General features: G+C 35.1%; 2 protein-coding genes and 1 pseudogene across 2 annotated transcripts in view; 2 read left to right on the top strand and 1 right to left on the bottom strand.

Annotated features, from left to right (window-relative positions):
• The window catches only part of LOC139074623 (olfactory receptor 8U3-like), an 80,406-nt gene that overhangs the window by 23,901 nt on the left and 34,711 nt on the right, over window positions 1–21,794 (bottom strand). The window lies entirely within an intron of this gene.
• On the top strand, window positions 885–1,839 carry LOC103542944 (olfactory receptor 8J1-like; annotated as a pseudogene).
• Window positions 16,619–17,566, top strand: LOC103566755 (olfactory receptor 8J3-like). Its single transcript, XM_008543272.2, has one exon. It carries the CDS (start codon window positions 16,619–16,621, stop codon window positions 17,564–17,566), a length of 948 nt encoding a protein of 315 aa, XP_008541494.2.

Raw genomic sequence — 21,794 nt, 5'->3', positions numbered from 1 at the left:
AATAATGAAAAATATCAAAATGTGAAAAAATATCAGAAATGTCAACTAAAAATAAAGGGAAAGTATATGCCATAATTTTTTTAAATAATGTTTTAAAATTCTATAAATAAAAATACTGATTAACACAAAAACATAGTGGAAATAATATGAGGAACTGCACCAACTTGTGGGGGAAGAAGGAAAAGAGTTATGAGAAGGAAGGAATAGGAAGTTGAATCCAGTAAAGCATAGTGTGATGCAATTGCAAAAATGATAATATTTTCACAAATTTTTTTTTAAAGCTGAAAAGAGAATCAGCAAACTGAAAAATATATCTGAGGAGATATCTCTATGCATTTGTGTCTGAAAAAAGCAGTTAACAGACATGGATGGTAGAACTTCAAGTTCAATGTACATGGAATAGAAGTTATAGAAAGGTCAAATAAAGAAAATGGAGCAGGATTGTGGCTAAATCATGTATTCTTGAGAAAAAGCAAGAAATTTCAATTAAGAATCACAAAGCAACTTTGAATTATTCGGGGCACTCAATTCCTCAAGTCTTTCTCACCTCAATGTAAGAGACATAAGAAATGAATCATGGCTTCTACTATTTGCAAGCCAGTAAGTTATTCATAATTTAATGAAATTGTGAGGAAGTAAATCCTCCAAATATGTATGATGCTAAATAATCTAGCTAATTTACCACATTTACTTTTTCTATCTCCCAAATGGTTGCAAGGTTTATATATTAGACCTGGAAACTTAACTTTAATAACAGTTAGATTAGTAAATGATTGCAGGAATTCTCACCCAAGGAATTGCCCTTGCCGTCTAATGGCAGTTCTAGGAAAGAATTCCTAAAAGTTAGTAACCACTTCTGCTTTCCTTCTCCAAACAGATGAATTTCCAAACTCTTACATGGCTCCTGAAAATTTCACTCGGGTCACTGAGTTTATTCTCACAGGTGTCTCAGACCTTCCAGAACTGCAGATTCCACTCTTCTTTGTTTTCCTGGTCATCTATGGACTGACTGTGGCAGGAAATCTGAGCATCATCACTCTAACCAGTGTTGACTCTCGGCTTCAGACCCCTATGTATTTTTTCCTCCGACATTTGGCTATCATTAATTTTGGTAATTCTACTGTTATTGCCCCTAAAATGCTTGTCAATTTTTTAGCAAAGAAGAAAACCACCTTTTACTATGAATGTGCTACGCAAGTGGGGGTATTCTTGGTTTTCATTGTAGCTGAGGTCTTCATGTTAGCTGTGATGGCATATGACCGCTATGTGGCCATCTGTAATCCCCTGCTCTACATGGTGGTGGTATCTCGGCGGGTCTGCCTTCTGCTGGTATCCCTCACATCCCTCTATAGCTTTTCCACAGCTGTGGTGGCTTCATCTTCTGTATTCTCTGTGTCTTATTGCTCTTCCAATGTCATCAATCATTTTTTCTGTGACATTGTCCCTCTGTTAGCATTGTCCTGCTCTGAGATTTACTTTCCAGAAACAGTAGTTTTTATATTTGCAGCTACAATTTTTTTTCCATTGTTATAGTTGTAGTATCTTATTTCAACATTGTTTTGTCCATTCTAAGGATACACTCATCAGAGGGAAGAAAAAAAGCCTTTTCCACATGTGATTCACAGATGATGGCAGTCACGGTTTTCTATGCAAAATGCTATTCATGTGTGTGCAGCCTCAAACTAACCATTCAATGGATACTGATAAAATGGCTTCCATATTCTGTACAGTGATGATCCCCCCATGCTGAATCCCATGATCTACAGCCTTCGAAATAAGGATGTGAAAGCTGCCTTGAAGAGATTTCTGACAAATTCATGCTATTTGACATCAATATGATTTTATGACTATATAGGTAAATGAAGAGAAGGTTAAGACAGGCTGCCATTATGTCAGAGAAAGTAAAGGTTAGGTGACTGACCTACTTACTTTACAAGCACGTAATCCTGGGAATTAAAGGGGCCAGGATTTAGAAAGCAGTGAATTAAAAAATAAACTGAAGCTCTAGGATTTATGAGGTCAATACAGAAACAAAGCATTGTTCCCTGACTTTGTCAAAGAGTATGCAGGTAGGTAGATTGATAGAAAAAGTTCCAACAGTCAGGAGAGATATAAGTTGAAAAAAATTAAATGAGTTAAAACCGAGTAACAGAATATGGATTAGAGAAGTAAGTCCATCTTTCTAATTCTTTGGCTTCTTTTTTGTTCCTGGGTATGTTTAGTCAATGAACTTTGGAAAACTCTTGTGGCAGATGGCTAAAAACTTTCTTAAAGTGAATTTAGCAAAATTAAACTGACAAATATGTTTAAAATAAAACTACTTAACTCTTTTTTAATATCATATTTGAATGAAAAAATATACACTACCAATGAACTTATATTCTGAACACCAGCTAAAATATAATTGAATTTGTTTTTATATCAATTGAGTAATTTATACAACTTTTTAAAGAAAGACTGGGAGTATCATCATTGAATATGCTTTCCTTCTTGGTACATTTTGATTGATAAGCTTCATAGATTTTGTAAAAGTTTTCCTTTCTCATTATTCTGAGTCTTTTTTAGTGTGTCTAATAAAGTTACTCTATTGTGATAATGCTAAGCATTCATTGGACCATGTTTGTGTAAGTTCTTTACATCATTAGAGGAAAAATTCAATTGATTTGTAAAATTTTCATTCTGTTTGCTGATAGATTTTGATTAGTGAGTGTACAGCAAAATAAATTGTACAAGTTTGAATATATAAAGGTGACCATATTCTATCTCAGAATTATCAAATCAGAACTGAGTTAACCAATGTGATAGTAAATTAATGGGTATCATTTATGTAGTGAATGTAACCATACTGGGTATTTCCAAAGAAGAACAATAATCCATCTTTGAAATTATTTTACTAAAATTATTTGAACCTGGGCCTGCCCTCGTGACCTAGTGGTTACATTCAGTATGCTCTGCTGCAGTGGTGTAGGTTTGATTCTGGGGCATGGACCTACACCACTTGTCAGTGGCTGTGCTTGGCGGCAGCTCACATACAAAATAGAGGAAGATTGGCTACAGATGTTAGCTTAGGGTGAATCTTCCTCAGGGGAAAAAAAAAAAATTGAACCTCTAAGCTAGCCATGTACCTGGTACATGAAGAACATCCTGGAAAATATACTTGATTTCATTTGGACCGTCAAGTAGAGATAGGATCTAGAGAGAGAATGTTAAAACACTCAATATGAGTGTTCCAGTTTCTTCAAATCCTCACTAACACTTTGCATAAATACCATCAGTTCTTTTGATTAGAGTCATTCTAGAGGATATGTAGTGGCACCACACTGTGGTTTTAATTTGCATTTATTTAATGGTGGAAGATACTGAGCATGAGTGCTCTATTAAATCTGTAGCTGTTCTGATTCTCTGTTGGTTATACCAACCAGTACTGTGACCTCACACTGTCTACAACTTTGGCTTTTTAGAGACAAACCACTGAAATCATATATATATTTTTAAACACCTCTGGGCAAGGGATTTTTTTAAAGTCCCATGCCAAATAAATCAGCCCATGTCTATCAGCAAAGCCGTAGGTATTCATGGCTGCCCCAACAACCACATTCTAGGTATCTACCCAAATGATTTGATTTACTCAAAATAAAATTTTGTTTATTACAGCTACATTCACAGTTGATAAACACTGGAAGCAACCAAATATCCTTCTATAGATGAATGGATAAATGAATTGTGATGCATCCATACAATAGAATACTATTCAGCAATAAATGACAGTGAACTACCCAGCTATACAAAGACATAGATGAATCTTCAATGCATGTTGCTAAGTGAAAGAAACAAGTCTGCAAAGACAACAATATTCTTTTTGTATGACATTATGTAAAAGAAAACTATAGAGATGGTAAATAGATCAGTGGTTGCCAGGGGCTCAGTAGTGAAGTAAAAGGATTAAGTAGGTGAAGCACAGGGGCTATTTTTTGCAGTAGTGAAGTTGTTCTGTAGGATATGGTAATGGCAGATATGTGAAATTGCCTTTCAAATACTCATAGAGATTTATGGGACAAAGTGTAAATATTAACAAATGCAAACATTAAAATAAATCATTTAAGAGTTCAGAGGAACACAAAATGAAATGCAGAAAGAGACAAAACTATCAAATTAAAAATCTATGAAACAATTTCCCTGAAGGGGTTGGAGTGAAATATGCTGACCTGAGAACAGTAAAAATGAGTGGAGTATGTAAGACTAAAGGTGAAAATAATCATATATAGCACTGTATTCTAGTTATAATGTAAGTTCTCAGTTGGATATTGTTTAATAATTATGGAAACATTACACATGTATACTGGAATTAAACAATTAAGTAGGTGTATGGCAGATTTTGGGGGTCAAGTTTTTCACTGTTAGGGTAGGAGTTTACATAAAAGCAATGAGAGGAAACCAGAATGATCCATGTGATAATGGATCAGTGTCAGAGACATCAGCATGAACTCAAGAACAGCTTAATACAAACACTGAAGTTTCTAGAAATAGTTATAGATAAGTATATCCACATGAGTTAGTGTACACATATACATTCTTTTGCTTTGTTAACCAAGGCTTAGACGCTTGACATCTCACCAGCAACAAATAAATCTACCACCAAGATATTAGATTCCAATAACACCCTTCAATTTAAGGAACCAGAGTTTTCTTGAGACTTGACTGATTTTAGGAATGGGCTGGAAATTTACAGAATGAGTCCAAAGCATATTATAGAGACTGAAAGTAAGGAAGTGGTAAGAAAGAGAGGAACGAGAGAAGACAAAAATGCAGGAAAGAAGGAAGGAAGGAAAGTAAGAAGGAAGGAAACAAAGAAAGAAGAAAAGAGAGAAGAAAAGAGACAGAAGAAAGAAAGAAAGAAGGAAATAAGAAAGGAAGGAAGGAAGGAAGGAAAAAATAAAGGGAATGGGGTACGTCAAAATAACAGAGGAGCCAGTTGAAAAATTTTCCCATGGCCAAGCCAAAACAATATGAGTTACAAAATAAAGTAGAATTTTAGAGCTGAATTATTATCTCAAGTATGAAATGTTTCCATGACAACATACTGATATAAATAAATGATTGACTAAACTACTAATAGTAGCAAACAGTCAAATCCCACAGGCAGAATTCTCAATAATTTATGTAGATACTCCACCCTCAAAGAGGTGGAGCACAACCCTCCACTCCTTGTATGTTAACTGCACACAGTGACTCCTTTCCAAAAAGTACAGTATGGAAACGAGAGAGAAGTAACTTTATAGCAGAGAAACCTGACAAACCCTCCCTCAGGCGAGGTGATCAAGATTACCATTAGCAGTGATAAGTCACATTGATAATATGTACTCTTGTTACCATGTGATGAGTGTGTCAATCCACTACCATAGTTTTCCTCCCCAAAACTCATTACCCCAGTCTCATCATGAGGAAAACATCAGAAAAAGCCCAACTGAGGGACATTTCAGAAAACACTTGATCAGTACTCCTCAAAAATGTCAACGTCATAAAAAACAAAAAAAATCTGAGAAACTCTGACAACCAAGAGGAGACTAAGAAAACATGAGAACCAAATGTCATGTTCTATCCTGGATGTGATCCTGAATCAGAAAAAGGTCTTTGGGGAAAAACTAAGAAAATCTGAGTAAAGGATATACTTTAGTTTCTTAAGAAGAACAACAAAAATATGTGACACTCACCAAATCATTCAGGGGCCTGCCTCTACTGCGCCATTCCCAGCTTCACTTCCTGTCAGTAAATGGACTTCTATTTCAAAGATAAAAATATGAACAATGCACCAACATGTGTAGCCAGTTCTAGTTTGTTCTCTAGTGCAAAGACTTGGCGTCTATTTATTCTGGAAAAACAAAAGCAAACGAACAGATTGGTCCATCAGGAAGCATGGGTTTGACCCCTGATAGAACCACATACTGAATGACATTTTGGAAATTTATTACTTTTTTCTCTCTAGGCTTGTGTTTTCTCTTGGGCGTAATTATGATATTATGCTAGAAATATGGTTTGTTTATTATTCATTTATTTTTCACAGAACTCTTCTGTTCCCAAGTTAATCCTAAAGAAAAGATACTAATCAGCATACTGCTCTGGTTGATTGAAGTGGGAGGAACAAAGCTTTGCTGAATTGTCTGTCTTACACGTTTTTCCTGACATCCTTCTCTCAGTCACTCTGCAATGCTCCCTGGGTCACCCTCACAGAATCCCATTACTGCTCTAAACACTATCAGGCATTAAAAATCCTAAAAGGAAAAGGGAAAATAGGAAATCTGACGGTTCTTATTTCTTGGAGAAGGTTGTTCTTTTTGAAATTTCAAGGTTTATTTTATCTTCAGTAACACTTCTATTGGAAAATTGAACTCTGAAAAGTATGTTTCTGATCTAAATTTTGATATCATGTATATTATTTAAATCAATTTCACTGCCACATTTGGTACTCCAAGGATTTCATTTTTCCATTTTTGTCATAATCAGTCCTTAAGTATGAAAGGTCTCTAAGTACCATAATATATTCTCACAAATTAATTCAATGTGATAACCCAGTAGGGATTTTAAGATAAACGGCAATGCCCCAATGGTACTGTCTCACAGAAATGATGAGAAATTTGTAACTTCCTTAAAGAGCTCCTGGGAGGTCTTCTGTTTATTGATGACACTACACACTATTAATCTTGTTTCTGACAAGGGAGCAAATTTGTGTAGCATTGTAACCTAAGCTGTGAGTTGCATGTGGGCACTTACACTTGTACAATTCTAAATAAACCTATGAACTATGAACCTAATATTCAGCAAATCCATCAGGGGAAATTTATGGATGATTCATTATATAAAGTTTCTAAACTCCTGTATGAAAAGTTATGTTATTAGTTTTACATGACTCTCAATAGAATGTCCCCTATGAGTTATCTTCTATTAACTGTTACATTGATATTTTATTTTAGGCTAAAAATTATTAGGCAATAAAATTTAATTCTGGAAAAATATATATAACAGTTATAAAGAGTGAATAGCCTTCTTTCGGAACACTAACCATGCTCCTGTGGTTAAGTACCATGGTTGTTCATTCATCTAACATCTGGCCTTAAGTCATGCATTTTATAGCAAGACACAAACAGAGGTGGGAAATTTGACCAATTGTAGTAGATTCATCTGCAAAGTTATTTAATGAAAGAAAAATAGGCATTGTATATTCATAGAATAATTATTTAATAACTCAAACGTATAGTTTCTGCCTATATAATTCCTATCCTGGTCATAACTCATAGAATTTTGTCAGGCTGTCATTTTTAAGTATTGGACACATTATACACTTCATTGAAATTTTTAATGTCTATGCATATCACGTGAAAAGAAATGTAATAATTTGCTCCGCACTGCTGCCGAGACCAGCTAGGCAGCCAGCCGAAGGGGTGGATGGAATTAATAGACAGAACACAATCTATATTATTCAATGGGACAGGGACCATCAGCCTCAAGGAGTGAGGTGAGGTCCCTCGGATTGCCACATATTTATTTGCGGGTAAAGAATCTCAAGCATGTACAATAGCAGGAACTAATGCCTGCAGGGACACGCAAGCCAAAGTCCAAAGGTTCTATTCTTCATCCCCCTGAAGCACACCAGCCCATCCAAGGTCATTCCCTTGGGAATATTTTAAGAACAATCAGCAAGTTATGCAGGCAGTGTTCCGTTCCTGCAAGGGCCGGGCGTTCCTAAGTCCCCTGCGTTCATGCTCCGTAAGATATTCCCTTCCGGCCTTTGACTCCAAGGCATAAACAATCTGGTATCAGATCACAAATCTCCCAGTCACCCATTTTGGATTTATTTTCCTAGGCTTAAAGCCTAGCAAGAATGCTGCTATAATCTCCTGCAGCACCTCACCCCATTATAGAGGAGTGCACTACTATGATAGTTGGACGTTTCTTTAACAGAAAACTGTGTAATAGATTTACCCAACAGATACGTTCCTTGTGGATATAAATCATTTTAACAAGTTTATAACATAAATTTTCTTATATAGCTGTCTATTTTAAGGAAAAGGGAGATAAAAAAGAATTTCATGTTTTCTCTTAATAGAAATACAGAATAAAAATAGTTGGTACTTGTCCTAAGAGTAAGGAGATTACTACATTTTATGTCAGAAAATCAGTGAAGGAAATGTCATGGAGCATGGGAGAAGATGCTTCAAGATAGTTATCCAAAGGATATTTATGTTTATGAAGAGGAGAGGAGTCTAGAGAGGAGTTTCTTAAAATGTGCTTACTCACCATTAGCATATTTCAAATTTAGTGAATCTTAACCAGGAATCCCTTGAGGAATAGCCTAGAACAGAGTAGAGCAGAAGACAAAATCGAAAGAAATTAGTGCATCTCAAATAATGAGAGGACCTAAGATATGTGTGCAAACTTTGAGACTACAAAATGATTGGCATGTTTTAAATGCTGCTAGAATGCCAATGTGGCTAGAGTGTAGTGATCCAGATGGAGATTTGGAGATGATTCTATAGTGGGAAACAGGACCCTTTGAAATGACAAAACAAAGAGTGACCATTTAGGAGTCTTGTTCCAACACCAACCAGCTGAGTGAGCCTAGGCAAGTCATTAAAACTCTTTGCTACTTCCCCGTGGCCATAGGGTGTCATCATTATTGTACATTATTGTACAATTATTGAAATAATCGTACTGGACACCCACACACTATTTAGCAATTTTGATTTCTCTACCATAAAGAGGAGAATAAAATCAATAAAACCCTCTCTTAATCCTTTCTTTCACTGGAATGTCTTCACCCATTGAACAAATATCTGGGAGAACAGAGACACTAGTAAAGGAAACTCTTGGTCTGTAAACTGTCTTTTATGAATTCCCTTACTAATTACATTATCCAAAGGGTTTTCTTGTAAACTCTCTGGAATTTAGGGAGAAGAAATGTGAGGCATCTCAGATAAAAGTTTTCTTTTATCAGTTGCACTAACATTGTGACAAAGCCATTAGTTGGTACTTTGTATTGTCTCTTGTTTACTTTAATTTATTACAAAATTACTTATGAATGGCCCTAGGTTGATAAAGGACAGCTAGAACAGATGCTTTAGTAGCAAGGAACCATGCAGTCTTTTGAAATCTTTTTATTTCCTAAAATTAGGTATGGGAACTCAGAGATTCACTAAACAATAGGAAAGAATGAAACTATGTAGTGTTTTTAGTATACCATCATTTGTTAATGAATGCTAAAATGTTGATAGCTTTATGTGTAAAAAATGGAAATTTTTCAGCTGTCCATCAACAGATACAAGATGAATTATGGCATATAAATAAAATGGAATATTGCAAGCAATAAAATGGAGTGACCTGCTCAGACTTGCAAAAGGATGGATGAATGTCAATAGCATTAAGTAAAACAAAATAACTAGACAGAAACATACTTTATCATTCCATTTATTTGAAGTTCTAAAGTAGTAAATTGAATCTATGGTGATAGAAATTACAGTAATTATGGCCTGGGATACAATGTGGGGCCATTTACTGCAGAGAGACATTGAAGGACATGTTGAGTGATGGAAATACTCTCTACCTGGGAGCTGTATTAACACACTGGAATCTTCACTTTTTAAATGTCATCCAAGCTCTGTTGGCATTTTATTATACCCAAAATACACCTTAAAATTTGCTGTTTTAAGCAAAATCAATACAATTTGACCTTTTAAATGGTATTTTTAATTTGTTTCTATTAAGTATTCCATGAATTTCCATACAATTCATGTAGATAAACTAGTAAAGGATATATAAAATTATGCTAAATTATGTATATAATTTACTTGATAAATTTCAAAACTATCTATTTAGTTTTCAGTATTATACCTTATTAATAATATTCTTGTGAGGAATTTTATATATTTTAAATAACTTGTATTACTTCTGCAGAACAGTTTTCCAGGAGCAAGTTTTCTGCCCAAAGAAGATATGCATGTTCAACTATTTTTGGACCTAAGACAAGAGATTTTGATAAATTACATTCCTCAGTTCATGACACTTTATCATTATTGGGTCAGACAAGTCTCTTCTCTTTTCTTAACTTATTTTTTGTTCTAATTTGTTATGGGCTGAATTGTGTCCCACCAAAATTCATGTGTAGAAGCCCTAAACCCCTATATTTCAGAATGTGACTGCACTTGGAAATAGAGCCTTTAAAGAGGTAATCAAGTTAAAATGAGGTCATTAACATGGCATCTTAATCCACCATGGTTGGTGTCTTATACAAAGAGGAGATTATGACACAGAGAGAGATGCCATACAAGTACAGACCCAGCAATGAACATATGAAGACATAGCAAAAGGCGGCCATCCGTGATCCAAGGAGAGGCCTCAGAAGAAACCAAACCTGCCAACCCCTTGATCTTGGCCTTCTAGACTCCAGAGTTGACAAAATATATTTCTGTTGTTAAAGCTACCTAGCCTGGGGTATTTTGTTATGGTACCACTGGCAAACTGATACATTCTTCCTCTTTATTTCTGTATCCAGTTCCCTCTACCACCATCAGGTAACCATCCAAATGTATTCAATGTGATTCTCTTTATGTTCTCTGTTCTTACAAAATATGCATTACTCCCATGTGCATGCATTTATACTTTTCAGAAATGACTTTGTGCCAAATATCTCAACTTCCAGCTTTAAATTTAAGGCCTATAGGGGAATGTCTTATGACAAAAAAAATAAGTATTGCTGAAAATAGAACTTAAGCCCTAAAGAATAGAATTGCCTCAGGGCAATTTGCTTTCTACATAATTCTGTTAGTCACGGGCTTGCTTTAGTAGCACATATAGTAAAATTGAAATGGTACATAATTCTAGTAGTCAGTACATGCGTACAAAATATCTACACTATTCAGTGTGTAAAAAAATTATTTGTGTGACAGGAATTTATAGATATGACACAGAGTTCCATTTTTAAATATTATCTTTGACTCTTCTCTACTAATTATCTACCTTTTCTCACCTGAAATACAATCATAAAGAAGAGAGTAAAATAATAATTCTATTACCCAAGGATTGTTTTTAGAGGACATACCCTCCTGTTAACATCCACTTATCTCATTCCTTAAAATAGTGACCATGCTAAATGTATTCTTTGAAGTAAAAGTGGGGAAAAAACAGCAGACATAGTGTCATAATAAAAATACTATCTATAAATAGTTTGTTCTAGTTTCACTACTAAAACATTGGTTTCTGGCTCTTCAATGCTACATTTTTCAATAATGAATCTCTGAATGCAAATGAGTTACTTTGGGAGACACACTTTCATCACCATGCTCCTCAGCTCTCATAGAGTTGAGTTCACTTCGACAACATAGGCCCAAATTGCAACAAAGACTCAAGGAGTTTCTGGTTGAACTTCTAGTAAGTGACCTTGTTAAGGAATCAACCCCAGGTGGCATCTTCCCCAAGGATGTAAAAGGCATTTTGTGGATCCTAGAAGCACCTGTGCTTCAGAGTTTGCATCTCAAAGGTTTATAGAGACCCAGCAACTCTCATTGCCACAGCAATGTAGAGATTCTCCCTAAGAACCCGAGGCCGATTCTCCATTACAGGTGGGTAAAAAATATTTATCTTATTTTTGTATAATGGCCTTTACAAGATCCAAAACTGTACCTTAAAATGAGCCACTTCTTTTTCATTTTGGAAGACACTGGGTATTATATGCATCCAAATAGCAGAGTGTTTAAGGTTTGTTTCCAAGATTTATAACTGTTTTCAGGAACACAGGGTGTCAAATATGATCCAAATTAGAACTGGCATTATGTCTTATGTACTTAAATTATGTTACTAGTGAAATGATGGAGTTTTGCTAACTGAGTTTGTTCATATCATAGTTTTCTTTCTGCAATGTTAGCTGAAATGAAAACACCATGTGTTACAGAATGTCTTGTGAAAGAAAACTGGATACATATCTACCTGAACTCCAAAAGGTGCTCCTGTTTGAGAACATAATTCTAGACCATAAATTTTCTCAGGATAATTTTCCATTAACTCTTAAAACAAAGGGAAAATATATATACAGAAGCACAATAAGTAATCAATGTAATAATGAAATGTTTAGATAAATCATATATCTAATGTTAAAATAATCTGCCAACATTTTATTTGAAAAGATTTCAAAAAAAAAAGGACTTCTATTTGAGGAAACTCACTGCATAAGCAGGAGCAAGACTTTAAAGAATGCAGACCCAGGGCTAGCCCAGTGGCGTGGTGGTTAAGTTTGTGTGCTCCACTTCTGTGGCCTAAGGTTCACAGGTTTGGATCCCAGGTGTGGACCTAGCACCACTCATCAAGCCATGCTGTGGAAGCATCCCACATACAAAATAGAGGAAGTTTGGCACAGACATTAGCTCAGCGACAGTCCTCCTCAGGCAAAAAAAGGAGGATTGGCAATGGATGTTAGCTGCCTCACACACACACAAAAAAACACAGACCCTTAGATTTCTGGTTTGAAAGAACACAAGCTCTATAACATTCTCTAGGAGGACATAAAACCGAGAAGAAAATGTTCATTTCCTGAGTTGCTTTTAGTTCCACTAAAGTGGATGTTCAAAAATAAATTTATTTTCTTCATATTCTACCTTATCATAAAATTCTAAGTACGTAGAAACTATGTCTATATACATTTTTAAAGCTAATATTATTACTCATTAGCCATAAAATCTCTGTGCAAATTTAAATTAAACTCATGCATCTTTTTACCCTCTCTTTACTCATTTGTATTCATAAGAAGATTGTAAATGACTAGGGTATGAGCAGGAATGACATTCTCAAGTAATCTAAAATCAAGTTTGTTTGCCTCATTTGACACAATGTTCATTTTCAGTTTCTGATCACCTGGGGCCACTGCTGCACGTGGTGGGCAAATTTCTTGTAGATAACATGCCACCTCTGACAAATAAGTGGTGTAATCTCAGAGAAATTAGTATAAGTAAGGACATGGAGGGTCAGAGATGAAAATGTATGTTCAATATGTGCCTGGTAGGGTAGTATGACTGGAAAGGTGATACGGACCTGAATGTGGAAAGCACTGAAAATGAGGCTAAAGACTATTTCAATTATCCTAAAAAAAAAATCTCTGATTACATAACTTGATTACTCCAAAATCTTTAATGACTGTCATTTGCCTACCAGCAAATCAGAGAGATTCATGGCATGGAGACCAAGAAGGATAAATTGTTAATGACTATGTTAATGAAAGCTTGGCCTGAGAAAATAGAAGATGGGGATGCTTAAGGCTGGAAAGTATTAATGGACATTGGCAAACAATTCCATATGGAGTTTTGAAAGAGAAAATTAGAGGATGGATACATGCTTGTGATTTAAAATGTTTGCTACTTAAAATTTATTACTGCAATTTATAATAAAATATATAACCAGCAACAAACTTGATTTCAGCAGAAATAGAGGAGCTGATATAATTTTGAAGCATTTGTTTTGGCCGATAGTTGATATATTTGAAAAGGGAGGCAATGGAGAGACTGAGGGCTGCAGATAATATAGGAAAAATTGCAAACGTAGAGAAGGCAAGATGAGAAATAGCCATGGGAGGGGACACAGAAGCAATATCCTTTAGTGGAGTGTTTGAGGATAAAAGGAAAGCTACAATCTCAAAACAGAGGGTTATCCCTCAATGGAAAATTATTAGGATTGGTTGAGGAACACATTAGGGATTTTTGTTATGAATATTTAAAAACATCTTGAAATAGATTAAAAAATGTATGGTATATCAGCTAGGTGGCGATTTCTTAAGTTTGCAAACACCACAGCTATCTGCTCCAGATGTAAATATTAGCTTAAATGACTGTTTAAATGTCTCATAAGTACTGAAAGCTTAACATCTTCAAAATATCACTTTGATCACTCCATTTTAAACCATATCCTCTAATATGCAAAAAATGTCATGGTCATTGACTCAATTGCAATAAAATCTCTAGTCCTCTTTGATCTACCTCTCATCTGTCACTCCCTCATGTGTCTCTCATATAATTCATAATATTAATTATGCTGAAGATATCATCTTGTATGTGCTCCCAACAGTTCGATGTACCTTCTTCTCTCTATCTTCAGCATCTCCACTTTGGCCCAATTCAATATTATATTTCAACAGGAATCCTGTAACAACTGATTGACTCTTTTAAAATTTTCACTCATAATTTCTACCCCTTTCCAATCCTATAATTCACTATCATCATAACAGCAAGAATAATCTTTTTAAAACTTAAAACTGGTCATGTTTACCTCTCTTAAAATTTATCGGCTCCTAACAATTTACTTAGAATAAAATCCAAATAGTTATTATGACCTACATTATCTGAGAATACTAATTCTCCATGTCCTCATTATTATCCAGTCACACTGGTCTCCATTAAGTTCCCCCTCAAAAAGAACTAAAAAACACAAACAAAACCTCAGTTATTCTCTACCCCAGAACAGCGTTTCCAAGAAATATACTCCAGCCTGGAATCTTGGAATGTTCTTCCTGTGATTTATTAAATAGTTGTTTCCTTCCCATTTTTTTGAGTTTCAGCTCATATGTCACCCTCTCAGAAAGGCCTTCCTTGACATGCCACGTGAAATAATTCTCAGGTTACCAGATGTACCTTTTTGTTAAATTTCTTATTGCACTTGCTATAATCTACATCTGTCTCATTGATATGTTTTGTTACCAGCCTTTTGTTTCTTCCTTATTATTAAAATAGAATGTCCATGAGATGAGGAATGAGGAATTTATCTGAAGCATGAGTGTTTCTTGGCACAAATAGGAAATCAGCAAATACGTGGTAAATAAATAAATAGGAAGATTATTCAAGGAAACTTAGGGAAAGAATTACATTTTGTGTCAGAAACAAACTGATAGCAAACAAACTCAACAATGTTAGAAAGTTATTTTCAACTTAGTTTTTACATTGATTCTTCATTCCTTTTTCTCACTGCAGAATAGTTTTCTGTTTCTATTCTATCCTTTCTTAGGAGAGATAATGTCAGTAGCTCTGGGCTTTTAAAATTCAGGCTTTTGTGATACACATTTTTTTTAAAAAGCATTTTATTGAGGTATGATTGACATACAAAAGCTGTGCATGTTGAATGTCTACAACTTTATAAGTTTGAAATCCTTGAAAGTAATGCCACAGTCTATGCCGTAAACAGAATTCATCTCCATCAATTTCCTCCTGAACTCTTTAATTATTATTAGTAGTTGTACTATTATTATTTTGTGTGCATGTGTACTTAAATTTTTGATAAAGGGTACAACTTATGTTAAATGATGATATATTCTTGATTCTCTGGAACTGCCTCCAAATTGTCAGGTAAAGGACTAGGACAGGACTTTTTTGGGCCAGGTGCCCCCAACAGGAAATATCAATTGTGATTGGAAAGGAACTCTATTTGGCTTGTATAGGAGCAGATGAGCATTCTTCAAACAAACATCTCTAGAAAAATATTCAATCATATTATAATAGCATACTAATTCTTTAGCAAATATATGCAATGTAATTATCATAGAAGCTCTTTAAAATAAGAATATTTATTATTATTATGATAATGAAAAATATCAAAATGTGAAAAAATATCAAGAAAATGTCAACTAAAGATTAAGGCCAGACATATTTTATAAATTTTAAAGTGATGTTATAAAAATATATAAGTATAAAACTATATAAAGCTACATAACTATATAAAACTATAGAACTATATAATATATATATACATATAAACTATGTAACTATAAAACTATATAAATAAAAAATAGTGATTAATATTGAACCACAGTGGAAACAATATGAGGAATTGCATCAAATTGTGGGGCAAGAAGGAAAAGACTTATGAGAGGGAAGAAAAAGGAAGCTATATCTAATAAAGCATAGAGTGATGCAATTCAAAAATGATAACATTTTCACCGATATCAGTGTTTTAAAATTGAGAAGAGAATCAGGAAACTGAAAAATAGATCTGAGGACATATCTCCATGCATTTTTGTCTGAGTTAATAAAATAGAAAATAAGAAAAGGCAGTTAACAGATATCGATGGTAGAATTTGCAAGTTGAGTGTACATCAAACAGAATTTTTAGAAAGCTCCAGTAAAGAAAATGGAGCAGGATTGTTGGTGTATCGTCTATTCTTGAAGAAAAAGCAAGAAATCTCAGATTAAGAAATCACAAAGCAACACCGAATTATTTGGGCCACACAATTTCTCCTGCCTTTCTCATACTCCATTCAAGAGACATAAGAATTGAATTATGGCTTCTATTGTTTGTAAGCTAATAAGATGTTTATAATTTAATGAAGACATGAGGAAGTAAATCCTCAAAGTATGCATGATGCCGAATCATCTGTTTAATTTAGTGTACTTCCTTGTTCTCTCTACCTAATGATTGTAAATTTTATTAGACCTAAAACCTTGAGTTTAATAACTTAGTTAGATTAATACATCTTTGTAGAAAATATCACTCAAGTAATTGTCCTTGCCATTGAACAGCAGTCCTAAAAAAAAAATCCTTAAAATTTATAACTATTTCTCCTTTTCTTCCCAAAACAGATGAATTTCCAAACTCTTACATGGATCCTGGAAATTTCACCTGGGTCACTGAGTTTATTCTTACAGGTATCTCAAACCGTCCAGAACTCCAGATTCCACTCTTCTTTGTTTTTCTGGTCATCTATGGATTGACCGTGGCAGGAAATCTGAGCATCATCACTCTCACCAGTGTTGACTCTGGACTTCAGACCCCCATGTACTTTTTCCTCCGACATTTGGCTATCATCAATCTTGGCAATTCTACTGTCATTGCCCCTAAAATGCTTGTCAATTTTTTAGCAAAGAAGAAAACCACCTTCTACTACGAATGTGCTACCCAACTGGGGATGTTCTTGGTTTTCATTGTAGCTGAGGTTTTGATGTTAGCTGTGATGGCCTATGACCGCTATGTGGCCATCTGTAATCCCCTGCTCTACATGATGGTGGTATCTCGGCAGGTCTGCCTTGTGCTGGTATCCCTCACGTACCTCTATAGCTTTTCCACAGCTGTGGTGGCTTCATCTTCTGTATTCTCTGTGTCTTATTGCTCTTCCAATGTCATCAATCATTATTTCTGTGATACTGTCCCTCTGTTAGCATTGTCCTGCTCTGATACTTACTTTCCAGAAACACTAGTGTTTGTATCTGCAGCTGCAGATTTGGTTCTTTCCATGATTGTAGTTCTCGTATCCTATTTCAACATCATTTTGTCCATTCTAAGGATACGTTCCTCAGAAGGAAGAAAAAAAGCCTTTTCCACATGTGCTTCACATATGATGGCAGTTACAGTTTTCTATGGGACACTACTATTCATGTATGTGCAGCCTCAAACTAACCATTCAATGGATACTGATAAAATGGCTTCTGTGTTTTACACAGTGGTGATCCCCATGCTGAATCCCATGATCTACAGCCTGCGGAATAAGGATGTGAAATCTGCCTTAAAGAGATTTCTAACAAATCCATGCTCTTCTTTTAAATCAATGTGATTTTAGAACTCTATAGGTAAATGAGGATAGGGCTAAGATTGGCTGCCATTATGTGTGAGAAAGCAAAGATCAGGTGGCTGACTTATAGGTTTGCAAGAATGTCATAATCCTGGGAATTAAAAGGTGCTAGGATTTGAGAAGCAATGATTTAAAAAATAAACTGAAGGTCTTGGAGTTATGAGGTTAATATAGAAAGAAGGCATTATACAGTAATTTTTCTAAGTAGTATACTGGTAGATAGATTGAAAGTAATATTTCCAAGTATCAGGAGAGATATATGTTAAAAAATGCATAAGTTTTATAGGAGAAAATATAAATCTTAATGAATGCAAATGTTAAAATAAATCATTTAGGATATCAAGGGAACCCAAAATCAAACGTGGAAAGTGATAGAACTATCTACTGTATTAAAATGTTTGGGACTGGTCCGGTGGTACAGCGGTTAAGTTAGCACATTCTGCTTCGATGGCCTGGGGTTTGCTGGTTTGGATCCCCAGTGTGTATCTATGTACTGCTTGTCATGGCATCCCACATATAAAGTAGAGGAAGATGGGTACAGATGTTAGCTCATGGCCAGTCTTCCTCAACAAAAAGAGGAGGATTGGTGGCAGATGTTAGCTCATGGCCAGTCTTCCTCAACAAAAAGAGGAGGATTGGTGGCAGATGTTAGCTCAGTGCTAATCTTCCTCAAAAAAAAAACAAAAAAAACAAAAAAACAAGTACAAAACTTGGGCCAGCCCAGTGGCATAATGGTTAAATTCACATCTTTCACTTTGGTGGTCCAGGGTTCACCATTGAAGGTCCTTGGCATGGACCTACACACTGCTCATCAAGCCATGCTGTGGAGGCATCCCACATAGAAGAACTAGAAAGACTTACAACTAGGATATATAACTATGTACTGGGGCTTTAGGGAGGGATAGAAAGAAGAAGATTCACAACAGATATTAGCTCACGGCCAATCTTCTTCACCACAAAGCATTAAAAAATGTGAAAAATTTCCCTGAAGGGAGTCGGACAAAATGTGCTAACCTAAGTAACATTGGAAATTAATAGAGTATGTAAGACTAAAGGCAAAGTAACTATATCTAGGTCTGTTCTGTAGTTATAAAGTGAGTTCCCATGTGGGTATGGTTTAACAATTCTGGAACCATTATGCATGTATACTGGTATTAAACAACTAAGTAAATTGGTAGCAGATAGTGGGGGACAGGTTTCTCATTGGTGGGGTAGGAGGTTACAGAAAAACAAAGAGAGGAAACAAGAATGACCCATATGATAATGGATTAGTGTCACATACATCAGCATGCACTCATATACTCAGCTTCCTATAGATACTGTGGATTGTAAGCAAAAATAGTTATAGATATGCATCTATACATGAGTTAGTATAGACATGCATATTTCCTCACTCTGTAAACTGATAAAGTCTGGAATCTTGTGCATATCTCTCTAGCAACAAACATGTACAGCCCAGATGTTAGTTTCTAATAACTTTCTTCAGGATAAGGAGCCAAGGCTCCTTTGAGATTTGACTGATTCTAGGACTGAATAAGAAATTTATATGATGAGCAAAGAGCACATTATAGTGTCTGAAATTAAGAAAGTGCTTAGAAAGAAAGAGAAGAAAGAAGGAAGAAAGGAAGGAAGGGAAGGAGGGATGGAGCAAGGAAGGGAAGGAGAGAGAGAGAGACAGGGAGGGATGGCTGGAGGGAGGGAGGGAGAGTGAGAGAGAGAGAGAAAGACAGAAAGAAAAAAGAAAGAGAGAAGGAGAGAACGAAAGAGAGAAAGAAAGAAAGAAAGAAAGAAAGAAGAATAGGAAGAAAGAAAGAAAGAAAAAGAAAGGAAGGAAGGAAGGAAGGAAGGAAGAAAGAAAGAGAAAGAAAAAGGAAAGAAGGAAAGAAAAAGAGAGAACAAAAAATGAGAAACAATGTTGGAGACTGCCAAAATAACACAGGAGCCAACTAAACACGTTTCCAGTGGCCTAAGCCAGAATAATTTGACTAACAAAATAAAGTAGAATTTTAGAGCTGAATTATTATCCCAAGTGTGAAATGTCTCCGTGATAACATAGTGATATAATTAAGTGATTAAATACATTACAAATAGGGGAAAAGAATCGAATCTCACAGGGGAAAGAATTGCAAGTAACTTCTGTAGATCCTATGCCCTCAAGGAAGCAGACCACAACTCTCCACTCCTTGCATGTGAGTTGCACATAGCGACTCCTTTCCAAAAAATATAATATGGAAAGGAAAGGGGGTAACTGCATAGTGGAAAAACCTGACAAACACTCCCACAGCCATGTGATCAAGATTACCATCAGCAGTGGTAAGTCACATTGATAGTATGTGTTCTTGTTATAATGTGATGAGAATGTCAATTCACTTCCATGATTTTCCTCCTCAAAACTCTTTACCCCAGTCTAAGCATGAGAAAATGTCAGAGGAAGCCCAATTGAGGGATATTTTAGAAAATGCTTGATGAGTGCACCTCAAAAATGGCAATGTCATAAAAAGTAAGAAAAAAATCTGAGAAACTGTGACAGCCAAAAGGAGACTAAGGAAAGATGAGGACCACATGCCATGTTCTCTCCTAGATGTGATCCTGGATTAGAAAAAGGTCAGTGGGTAAACAGTAAGAAAATCTGAATAAAGGATACACTTTAGTTTATTAAAAACAACAAAATAAAAATTATCTGATATTCATCAAATCATTCAGATCTGTGAGTCTTACTGTCGCATGCCTAGCTTCTCTTCCTTATCAGTAAATGGACTCGATTCAAAAATAAAAATCTGAAAGATGAACCTATGTGTAGTTAATTCTCCTATTTTCTTTAGCACCAACATCTGGGAATATTTATTCAGGGAGAAGAAAGACAAGTGAACAGATTGGTCCATCAAGATTTGACACCTTATAGAACCACGTGATGTGAATGACATTTTGTAAATTTATTATTTTTTTCTGTCTAGGCTTGCATCTCCTCATGGGAATAATTACAGTATTGTGCTGGAAATATAGTTTGTTTATTATTTATATTTATTTATTTATTATTCACAGAACTCTTTTGTTCCCAAATTAATCCTAAAAAATAATACTAATCAGCATACTGCTCTGGTTGATTGGAATAGCAGGCACAAAGATTTGCTGAATTGTCTTACACATTTTTCCTGACATCCTCCTCTCAGGACACTCTGCAATGCTCCCTAGTCACCCCCACAGAATCCTATTACTGCTCCAAACACTACTAGTTATTAAGAAATCTTAAAATCTAGAAAGGGAACTCTGACTGTTGGGAAAATTTGAAATCTGATAGTTTATATTGCTTGGAGATGAGGTTGTACTCTTTGAAATTTCCAGTTTTACTTTATCTTCAATAACACTTCTATTGGAAACTTGAATTCTGAAAGTTATGTGTTTCCAATCTAAATTTTGATTTCATATATATTGAAATCGCTTTCACTGACAGGTTTGGGTTTCCAAGGATTCCATTTTTCTATTGTCGTCAAAATCAGTTTTTTAAGTATGAAAAAATCTCAAAATACTATAATGTATTTACTTTATTCTCAAAAATTAATTCAATATGATAACTCAACTAGGGACTTTAAATAAACACCAATGCCCCAACGGTACTCTCTCAAAAGCCATGACAAGAAACCTGTAACTTCTCTAAAGAGCTCTTGGGAGGTCTTCTGTTTATGTATGACACTGTGTGCTATTAATCTTGTTTCTGAAAAGGGAGGAAATTGGTGTAGTGTTGTAACATAGACTGTGAGTTGCATATGGACGCTTACACTGGTTGTAGAATTCTAAATAAGCCTATGAACTTAATATTCAACAAATCTGTCATGTGAAATTTATAGATGAATCATTGTATAAAGTTTCTGACCTCCAGTATAAAAAGCTATGATTTGTGTTTCCATGACTCTCTATAGATAGTCCATTCTGAGTGATGTTTTATGTAACTATTCACATTAGTATTGTATTTTAGGCCAAAAACTATTAGGCAATCATGTTTAGTTTCCAGAAAAAAATATGTACACCACTTAATTAGAGAGATGAATGGCCTTGTCTAGGAGCACTACTCATTTTCCCCTGTTAAGCCCTACAGTTATTGATTCACCATCTAATGTCATGACCATAAATCATGGCATTTTCTAAAAAGACATAAGCAGAGATGGAATATTTGAGAAATAGTGGTAGATTTGTTTGTAAATTTAATTAATGA

This window comes from Equus przewalskii, chromosome 11, assembly GCF_037783145.1.
Source record: "Equus przewalskii isolate Varuska chromosome 11, EquPr2, whole genome shotgun sequence".
In the NCBI taxonomy this organism is placed as follows: domain Eukaryota; kingdom Metazoa; phylum Chordata; class Mammalia; order Perissodactyla; family Equidae; genus Equus; species Equus przewalskii.
The sequence above is the reverse complement of the archived record's forward strand: the minus strand, read 5'-3'. Positions and strand labels throughout refer to the sequence as shown.

Coding starts and splice junctions, on each gene's coding strand:
- LOC103566755 (XM_008543272.2), top strand. CDS start 16,619: ATGGATCCTGGAAATTTCACCTGGGTCACTGAGTTTATTCTTACAGGT.